General features: G+C 40.2%; 1 protein-coding gene across 1 annotated transcript; it reads right to left on the bottom strand.

Annotated features, from left to right (window-relative positions):
- Positions 1-2,032: 2,032 nt before the first annotated feature.
- Positions 2,033-5,291, bottom strand: bloc1s5 (biogenesis of lysosomal organelles complex-1, subunit 5, muted). The gene is made up of 5 exons (XM_086151420.1): positions 5,008-5,291; positions 4,658-4,740; positions 3,945-4,074; positions 3,204-3,262; positions 2,033-2,649 (listed from the first exon to the last, which is right to left on the bottom strand). The coding sequence occupies exons 1-5, from the start codon at positions 5,024-5,026 to the stop codon at positions 2,476-2,478; spliced, it is 465 nt and encodes a 154-aa protein (XP_086007546.1). The 5' UTR covers positions 5,027-5,291; the 3' UTR covers positions 2,033-2,475.
- Positions 5,292-10,939: the final 5,648 nt, after the last annotated feature.

The following is a 10,939-nucleotide window of genomic DNA, read 5'->3' as shown; positions in this document are numbered from 1 at the left end:
TATGTCTGAAACACTGTAGCAGAGGTGATGCTAAATAATTATAATGAGGTTAACTGATGCACAGATGGTTTCTTATACTAAAATATTTGTTTATAACCTATCAAGCTAAAAAAGGATTTGGTTAATTTCACAAAGCATCAATACATTATATGTTGCTTTTTTTTTCTTTACATTATTCTGATTCTTTGTTCTTGGACATTTAAAAAAATCATTCAAAGAATTGTAATTCAAAATGACACTGAGGCACATAAAAATGATTTAAAATTTTCAAAACAACAACATGCTTCTTCACGTAACAAATGCCATTTACCCTCTTCTCATCTTAACCATGGCCTTGTGTGAACAGTTCCTACCCTGAATAGAAATAAAGCTCACGTGAAGCATTTAATACTTTCATCATCAATATTACATTTATCATGTGCTTGGGTTAGTAATTGTTGAATAATAAATGAAAAGAACCCAGTAACTGTTAGTAACATATTCATTAACATCAATGTATAAATCATAAACTTTATGAACCATCTATTGTTAGAAATCATATTATTAAACTCGGCTCTAACTATTAATTCATCCCTGTGAGGACATTCATACATTACTTACATTAGTATGAAGTACTTATAATGTGCTTTAAAAATGTCTTAAAAAATATTTTATTTGCATCAGGCCAAATATTTACCAAATATCCAACTCATGAATATTAAATTTCATGACTATAGTGGTGACCTCCTATACTAAGACTGTTCTATTTGCCTTCCAGTGAAACCAAAAAGTAAACAAGGGCAAATGAAAAGGTGCCATGCATGCGGAGGCTGGCCATGTTTCCTTATTGTCACTCCTTGTTAGCCGATGATGGGTCAACAGCTGCGGCATGTCTCTAGGGGTATATGGGGCCGAGGATGCGCGCACGCACACACACACAAACGTTGAGTAAGACTGGCACCTAAATGCCCTCTGATCTACAACATGCCAACCACTGTGTCCTGCACTGCAGCCACTCATTGCCAGCTCTCAGACACATAATTATATGCATAGACACAAGTGGAGGAAAAAATGTGGGGTTGTGCCTGTAAGCTGGAGAAGACAGAGTTGTGTTTGTGATTTTGTATACGTAGAGGATTGCTTGCTGAATGGAAAAAGCTGCACCTCTGCTTCTGGGAAAGGGGATATGTTCTTATTTTTTCTCACAAAGCTTTATTTTACTTTTACTGATGGATGAGGTGGAGACCAAAGCTGCCCCCGCAGATAACAATGGGACAGTTTGAGGGAGTTTGTGTTGGGAATGTGGAGGGGGTCGGGGATCATAAATATTTGTTCTATTACGTTGTCAGAGAAGTCCATTCTCAGCTGTGCCAGGAATGTGCCCAGCGTGCCCACACATCCATTAACCTGTCCAGTCACCCGCCATTGTCTGCAGCTAAAACAAAACATTTCATACAATATGTGTTCCCCTATCACATTACAGCATGACAGTCAGCAGCAAATCCTCAGTATCCTGTGACACATTATAAGCTTTAGATCTTCTTTTCCGATCAAAACATTTGAATCAGTATATGAAATGAATCTGTGTTTATTACTCATTTTTTACTGTTTGCACATTAAAACTAGTGCTGCTATTTGATCAGGAGGAAACTCAAACCAGACTACCAAACTACCCCACTTTCACTTGAGCTCATTTGAAATGGCAATAGAAATATTGGACTTGTGGCTCATTAAATTCCGATTTCAACTGGTAAAGCAATTGAAAACCAGCTGCTACTGATCATTCAAGCTGCTTACAACATTTCTGATGAAATTACTACATTGCCAGTTGGTTTACTTGAAGACGTTACATGAGAGCTGGTACGGGATGATGTGTTCTGCAAATGGTTCTGTCAGGGCTTATGTCTACAACAGCTGACCTGTGCTTTATACACACCTGCTCATAGGGGCTTTTTCTGACCTTAAATGATCTTATTTTTAACACATGGACTATCTAATGCCAAACAAATGGTTCCTTTTCCTGTAAGACAGATGCAAATATATCACCAGAATCTTTTAGCTAGTCATTCATTTAATAACGGCAAATGTTGAAAATCTCAAGGCAAAGGAACAATTACATTTTGGCATATTTGAAAATGACATATTCCAGATGCTTTGCTTGGGGCACACAGTCCATGTGCTACAGACAATAAATAATGATTTTGATGGCCTGTGAAAATATCACATAGTAAATCATCCATTCATATTTATGATTTGGAAAATTGTTGACTCTGGTGAAAGAGCACAACTGGCAGATTTTATGCTCTTTTTTCCCCCTGCCAAAACCCTAAGTAGGATTTTAAGCCAACAACTTCATTTTGCAACGGTGAAACCGTGCTTTAGCAGTGACAAAGCAAATGTACAAAACGCATGTGCACTTCTGCCTTGTCCTCACACAAAGGGTTCAGGTAATGAGAACGAGAGTCAGGTAAAGCAATCTCTCACTGACAGGAGTGATTAGAAGGGTGCAAGCTTGTCCAAGTCCTTCTTCTTCTCACTGTATCGAGTGCTGAGCTCTCCGACAGCCTTGACATGCTCCTCATCTACCTCCTCCTTTAGTCTCTGCTGCTCCTTCAGAAAGTCGGCCCACTCTTCTTTCAAACGCTCCATACTTGCCTGCAGCGTGGCACTCTGGACAGACAATAGCAAGACAAAGGGAGGAGAGAGAACAGGTAAAGCTAAGAGATCAAACACCCAACAGTGAGAAAGGCAGGCAAAGACTATTCCAGTCATGGAATAGAAAGAAAAACATGTTTTTTAGAACTAAAACTGACTTTGAAATAGTAGCAAACATAAGGTGTTTTACCTCAATAATAACCATAGTATCGCATTTTTTTAAACTTTTTTACTATGAGGGTTTAAAGCGCATTTGACATTTTGTTTGAAACTGAATTCTTTTAATGTTTTGTGTCTAATCATTCACTATTTTACTGTAGCTATTTGTAATTGTTGTTTTCCATAATGCTTTATTTTCAATATTCTATAATATTATTGGACTGGTCTACTTTTATAAAGTACACTGAATGTATCATGAGATATCAACAACCAAATAAGTAAAAAGCACATCATTGTTCTATTACTTATTTTCTCTAACTTTTTATCAAATTCAAACTGTGAAGTACACATTTAAAGTACACTGGACCCTGAAAGCGTGAAAAAAACATCATCTCCACAGTTGTTTCTACCTGCTGAGTCTTTAGCTCCCTCTGCTGGATCCTCACTGCCATATGATTGGCAGCTTCCACTGTGAATGCAAGAAAAGTGTATTTGATATGTGAATAATGAAAATTTAAACACATCAAACGAGACATTTTGTTGTGAAAAATCTATTTTTTCTCAAAAGATACTGGTTACAACATTAAAGTGAGAGAATTGCTGGGCTTTCTTTTCCAGGTGTGAGGTGTCAACATGCTCCAGTAACAACCTGTTTATGCTGCTCCCATCAGGAAAGTGGTACAGGACAATCAATACAAACACATCTCACCTGAAAAACAGCTACGACCCAAGAGCTGTAAAAGCTACCACACCCCAGCCCCCAACAGAGCACTCACACCTGGACCCCTACCTGTTCAGCCACGCACAATACACTGGCCCCCTGCTGACAACCACTCCATCCTCAGACCCCCGTAGAGTCATTACCTTGCACTAAGCTGTACTTCAAACTCAGTCATACTCATATCACCCTTCATGCCACCCGCATTATGTATATAACTGTGCAATATGTAAATACATTTTCTGTCTATTTATTTTTATAAAAAAAAAAAGGATTTGTACAGGTTCATATCTCATTGCTCATTGCAAAATTTCACTGTGCCTGCACAATGACATTTAAAAATCTTCACTCTCTTAATAAAATTGAGCGAATTATGTAACTATCGTAGGGAGCAAATTATCAAAAGAAGAGTGATGTGGCAGAGAAGACTTACATCGTGTGATCACATCAAACAGCTGCTGTTTTACCCCCTCTAAGTTTGAAGGATTCATTTGCTCATTGGACTCCAGCAGCATTTTGTTGAGGTTCTCCAACATGCGGCTGTCCCTGTTCCCCCGTTTCTCCTGGACAGCAGAGAGGAGAGCAGTTATTAGAATAAACAGGCTGAATTGTAAACACAAGCTCAGAGTTGTGCATTTGTGTTGAGGGGCTTCAACCTTTTCAGCGTCCCTCCTCCCAAACTAAAGCTGGCACATACTCGGGAGCCCCAAAGTAATCTAAATTTCAAATGTTTAATTTTTTATCTGCATTTCTTCAATGTTTTCAAAACATGACAGACTCAGTCGGTGTCTTAATCATAAGTAAATTCTTATGATTCTTATTCTCTCAGTTCCATTGGTGATCTCTTCATAACATTGCGTAACACTGATGATTACTACTCAAGTTTTGGTGCTGACAAATATCATAGATACTACCGGTACTTTCATTTTTAGATAATTTCTTCCACATGTTTGGGTACTTTGTCACTGATCTTTGGCCAAGAGTGACAAGTTTCATATGTACCTACATTTGATATGTATGCTTTGTGACAGTTGGGCCATAACAGGCTATTCCCAATCAATTATGAATTGAATTATATTTCTAGAAATTATTTCTCTGCCTTGTTTTAAGGAACCTTCCGGATTAGGTCCGTGTCATATCACTTACCTCAAACTCTCTGACAAAGTATCGAATCTCTGCATTGATAATGGGCCTGTGGTCTAGCAGCCGAGACTGGATGTCACCCACGTCTGCAGAGATGTAATTTGCATTAAAGAACTATAACATCCATTACAGCAAATTATCGGTATAGTTACCTAAAGCACATTCATATGTAATCATGATTTACCAACAATAAACAGCTCAGGTCTTGATGGTTGTTTTAAAATAGACTTGAATCTTTATTTGGGCAGTCCAAATCACGTTACTCACAAAATATCCCATCAGTGTGTAGAGTTATCGTTGGCATTTGACTAATATGGCCCTGGATGATACCCAGTCTTCTTATTTTTACTTACCTTTCATTATCTTATCCATTTTCACAAATTAGGAAACCAGCGCTCTTCAGCAGTCGTGTTTTTTGTTTGTTTACTCCCAGACTGCTAGCTCCGCCAGCTCATTAATTGCTAACAGCTTTAAACACGACCATAGCAGAGATTACGTTAACTCTAAAACATTCTACGGTTTCATAGCGCGATTGCATATTTAATTTTAAAACGCGTGTGAGTTTTACCAAAATTCTTTGGTAATGTCAGTCAGGTGAGGAAAAGTCAGCTGATAGAAGGAGTAACTAGAAGTTTACGACTACTTCCGGGTGTGAGGTTAAGGAATAAACCATTCAGGTAAAATAGGGGTGTCAAGTCAAAAGTAACTTCTAATTTTTTCCATTTCGTATTTTCTGGTCCACATTTGTCACATTACTTTAACGGACGTTCCGCTGGGTCACAACGTTTTTAAGAAAAATGTTCGTATAACGCGATTTTAATTGTTTATTTTTAAAAAAAAGTGAGTAGAGTGGAGGGAGGCTTTGCTCAATCCAGGACAACCAGATGGCGCTCTTGCACTTTGATAGAATTTCCGTTCAGCCTTTCCTGTTAAATTACACGCCCGACAGTGTTTTTTCTTATCCGACTTTATCAACAAACATATATAGTTTTTTTTTTTTTATTCGTCTATATGTTTTTTTTTCAATTTGTTTATTTAGTTAACAAACATTTTCATAATGATTCATTTTGCAACGTAATCTAGTGGCAACATATTTTGTGCCGCAAGTGAAACTTTGCCTCCTCTGTTATATTTGTATTTACAAATCTAAAAACAAAAACAAAAACTAATTAAAAAAAAAACAACAACAAGAACCAAACAACAAAAAACAAGAAATCCATTCAAAAATGACCCCCTCCAACATACACGTGCACACAGAAACCGATGTGCACTCACAGTATTTAGATGAATAAAGAGCATTATATTATGAAAAAGTGGAAATAAGATGTTGCTTTTAATCTAAGGCTCAGTGATGAAGAATTTTGATCAGGCGGTACGAATTTGAACATTTTCAGACTTATGTCATGAGACAGGCTATTGTATGTGTTGAGTGACATTATCATCAATACCATACAATATGTTTTAAGAACTGTGTGTGTGTAAAGGTGGGGGCGATGGGTGTCGTGTGTCTCACATCCTCGGTAACCACAAATCTCACAGTTTGGAAAAAAAAATTGGAAAAAAGTTATGTAAAACAACCTCTTTTATGTAACTATTTGTCTTGATACAATTACGTGATATTATGTAGAGCAGTGTTTTTTTTAAGTAACAAGCAAATCTAATCTCAACATAAATCAATTATAGGAATATTTATCAAACTACTGAATCACTGAACAGACCTAAGGGGACTTTATTTCATCATAGTGACCACAAGGTGGCCTCAAATCTCTCGTGATTCATTTAAATCCAGGATGAAGCCCTTGTGACTAGTATTTTGGAATAGGGAATGCATATATTTATTTATGAAATGCTAAAATATCGGCATAAATGTATATAAAAACACAGAGCCTTTGGCAATAGTTAAGTATATACAGCAATTCAGTGATCGTGAGAGGAGGCATTGTTCGGGGCAAAGTCGCATATTAGTTGTGAAAAGTTTGTTGGTGAACCCTAAATACATTAGGACTGTCACGCACAGTTTGGAGGAAATCATTAAGTCACCACTTAAGTCTCCCAATGTCCACATTGTTTAGTTAAACAGTTATTACATGCACCATTAGTTTTGATGTTGGCCTATAAAACAGATTAAATGATTGATCATCTGCCAGGGGATACAAAAACAAGCCCTTCACTGCAGTCTCGTGCTTTTTGTGAGAAAGCACGAGAGGATCTGCGACACCAAACATCAGAACCAGCAAAGCTGCAATGATACAAATGTGCATCTTGCTGTTTTGGTTATTCATTGGTCCACAGGGTGAAATTTAAAGCATTAAATCAAGCCCCTGGATTTAGGAGGCCAGTTAAAAGTAGTGTTGATATCCTGCATAAGCATACAGTATTAATAAGTACTATGCAAAACATAAGAAGACATTTAACTACATGTAGATTTAGACCGAATTTAAATGAATTATTTGTCTGTTGCTGGGTATTTGTTTATTTATTTTAAATAAAATGTTTTCGGTTAACCTGGACCACCTCTAAAAGGCTGTTTTGATTAAAAGTATTTAGACTCAAAAAAATTGCAGAACATCATTGCTAAAGCTACAATCCAGTTGTAGGGAATGAAAAATGTGCAAAGATTGTGTGAACCTTCATATTTCTAAAGTTATTCCAATTTGAGAGCGTCAAAGCATTGAAGATTTCAGAGAGATGAGCTAACATTTAAGTAATGAGGAAATGCCTGCCATTCCGTATCTTAATCTGCAGTGATTTGTAATGTTTGGCTGGAGTTTGCATGTAACAGCACTGCATGAGAGCAGATCATTATTAAGTGGATTCTGCTTTTTATCTGACACCCATGTGTAAACACAGAAATTCAGTGAAGTTCTCCAAAACTGTAACAATACAGAGATACAAAAATATTTTTGCAAAAAAAGCTGCAAAAAATATCATAATGTCCAGTATGGATTTTTATAGTATTGCTGGTTCATAGTTAGAATGTTAAGAGTTCAACTCTAAACATATCTGATTCTTTCCTTATTTAATTTAACTGAGCAAAGAATAGATTTGATTTTGTCCAATGTTATTGCTACAATATTTGTCTAAAAAAAATCAAGACAAACACTGCCAAAAGTGCACAATCTGCAACCTATTAAAACTAGCAGTACGATAACATAGTTTTTTTTTCTGTAGAAATGCTCTGTTTGACGTAAATTGCATTTTAACATTTCCTTGCGAAACATATCCAGCGTTTTGGCCATGGCAAAAAAGTAATTTCAATTCAATAAGTAAATTAACCTTTCCTTCAATAAGCACTAGTTGTTTCCTTTCAAAGGTTATAGGTTAGGAGGGTGTTATTATTCATCAACTACATATGTAGATGTGTCCTGTCCTATGTGAAAAAAAAATTTTTTTTTGCTTATCTTTTTATTTATTACTCTGGAATATGAGCTGTACAAATGTAGGTCCAGATAAGCAGTGTTTTGCCCCCACGTGCCTACTTGCTCGCCAGTAGCTCGATGATCTCCTGCAGCACTTCTACAAACATGCCTCAGCAGTGCAGTGGGAGGTCTTAGAGTGTGGTTTACCAAACATGCCCACTGGCCCTGCAACTCGCCCCGGTGACGCTCCCGTCTCTCTCCTCCTCGGCCCGACTGCACAGCCCCTGTAACGATGGTGCTCACATTACCCACTGGGTATAATTATTCTGCATTTCTCTCTCTCTCTCTCACTCGTTCTCACACACGTCTTTTCTTTCTCTCTCTTTCATGTTTCCTCTCTCTCTCTCTCTTTCTCTCTCTCTCTCTCTCCCTCTCTCACTCTGCTCGGCTGGGTCTTGACACCGAGGTCCAGGCGGAGGGCCGCAGGGCCGCTGCTTTGTGTTCACAACATGCTGAACGCCACTCACTGCACCGCCGCTCTGAACAGGTGGGGGTGGTGATGGGAGGGGGGGGAGGGAGGGAAGGAGGGGTGGGGGGACTTACTCACTGGATACCAAGGCCTCCAGGCTGGAGGGTGGTGGGGGTGGTGGGAGAGGACCTGCTGCCCGGCAACCCACCTACCCGCTTCCCTTCCTTTCTGCCCTTCTCTCGCTCCACATCCACTTTATTGTTTCATCTCTCTCCCGTCCATCATCTATCTCTCTCTATCTCGCCCTCTCTCTCTCTCGCTCTCGGTCCCTGGACAGCAAGTCGGTTGCCCTTCCTGGTGTGGCCACTTTCTTGTCCCTCCTCCTGCCGGAGGCATGATTCTTCAGAGGTGTCCACCAAAGAGACATGGTGGGGATGAAAGCAAAGCAGAAAATAGAAGAAAGAGTGGGAAGTAAAGAAAGGTAAAGACACAAAAACACAATACCTGAGGCCCACATAAATCATTGTGTGGCGTTACAATGTCCCACCGTCACCGTCCCAAGGCCGGATTGGACGACAATGGTGGTATGTAGCTCACAGGCTGAAAATCAACATATGTTATGATCATTCTGTGCTTTTCAGGGAACAGTTTTTTTTCTCTTTCACAGCGAAACAGAACAAAACCTTGTCAGAAGAATCTTGCAACTGCCTGTATTCCTTTGAGCTGGAGATCAGGACTCAGACATGCAGAGGGAACCCGGGGTGTGTATGTGTATGGGAAGAGACCATTGTGTCAACTGTGATTAGTGTTTGTGGCAGTCGCCTGCCACCATTTTGGGGCTTATCCTGGAGATAAATGGGAAACGCACTGTCATTTCTCCCATAGGGGGCTGTCCCCTTATCTGCTTCCATCCGAACACAAGGAGGGGTCGTCTCACTCCCTCTCTCTCTCCAAGATGCAGGGTGGAAGTCGACTGAGGGCAACAGGCTGGGGAAGGCTTCTGACCTGTTGAAGCAGAAAATCTTGAAAAGTGCCCACAATCAAAGTGACAGATGCGGGGTGGAGGGAGTGCTGAACACGGCTATCTCTTCCTTCTTGGCAGGCAAAATCGTTTCTCCTGGCTGCGGCATTTCAAGTACAAACACGCATGGACTTAAGACAAATACACACACTCATACACACACACACACACACACAAATACACACACACACTTGAGCAGGGGTGGCGGGGAAGCATCAGTTGAGCTTCCCTTGATGACTTTTGAAGTTATGCCTGAGATTGTGTGTGTGTGTGTGTGTGTGTGTGTGTGTGTGTGTGTGTGTGCGTGTGTGTGTGTGTGTGTGCTCGGTGATGTTGGACATCGGACAGAGCAGGAGAGAAAGGCAAAGAGTAGGAAAAGGGGGTCTGCCCCGAGGTCACGCACCCGCGACTCAACTCAAACACACACACTCATACGAACACACATGTACACACTTCTTGGGCTGCTGTGGCATGTTTGGAGCAGTGCCTCGTCAGATTAGGGCCATGCTGGCTGTGTTTGATGGCCAACCTGGATAGACAAAGCCTGCCAGGCAGAAACTGCTCAGGCACATGATGTCAGGGCGGGCAAACACACAACACACACACAAACCACACACATGAACACACACACAAACACACTCTCCCAAACACGCGCACACACAAGCACACACATACACAGAAATTATCCCGCGCCAGACCAAAGAGACAGATGACACCCAGCATGAAGCTAAAGCCAAATCTGTAAGCATCCACTGCGATCCAGCTGGCTAGCCCTAGGGTACCTGTCTCCGCGAAGTGGAATCAGCGTCACCCCCGTGAGCTGTCAAATTAGCTCACAGGGCTGGAAATGCTGAAGAGACTTGGCCCCTTATCGTGGAAGAGCAAAAAAGAGGGGGAAGGGAGGCTGTTTACTAATTTAATATTCTTCTGGGAAAAATAGTCAAACTGTTATAAACATTAGTCCAGAAAGGTGGACTTAGTCTAACCTGTGGAAGCGGGAGGTTAACTAATGAAGACACGAATGGGACAAAAGTACACATAAAGGTACTCAAACACACACGACCGCTGTGGTGAACACACACTTTCCTTCACATAGACGATGATGATATTAGGGAAATGTGTGTGCTTAGCTTGGGAGAGCTCTATTACACGTTTATGTGCCCCATGACTTGCAAACATAAACATAAATCTTTCATGCCGATTCATACAAACACACGCACATACACACATACACAAACTCATATATAAAAGCAAAACATGCATGCACGCACACAAGCACACACACACACACACACACACACACACACACACACACACACACACACACACACACACACTCACACACATACAAACACACACACACACACGTGTACACAGCGCCAGGAGCAAGTTTTCAATTACTGCCAGAGTTAAGCAGTCACCTGGGAGATATGTAC

Source organism: Fistularia commersonii, chromosome 8 (assembly GCF_037954325.1).
Source record: "Fistularia commersonii isolate RoL2024-O1a breed Wild chromosome 8, RoL_Fcom_v1.0, whole genome shotgun sequence".
Lineage (NCBI taxonomy): Eukaryota > Metazoa > Chordata > Actinopteri > Syngnathiformes > Fistulariidae > Fistularia > Fistularia commersonii.
The sequence above is the reverse complement of the archived record's forward strand: the minus strand, read 5'-3'. Positions and strand labels throughout refer to the sequence as shown.

Excerpts from the sequence above, each read along its gene's own strand:
- bloc1s5 (XM_086151420.1), bottom strand. Across the intron at positions 4,075-4,657 it reads ACTTTGTCAGAGAGTTTGAG|GAGAAACGGGGGAACAGGGA; the intron begins GTAAGTGATATG and ends TCTGCTGTCCAG. Across the intron at positions 3,263-3,944 it reads GTTTGATGTGATCACACGAT|TGGAAGCTGCCAATCATATG; the intron begins GTAAGTCTTCTC and ends TTGCATTCACAG.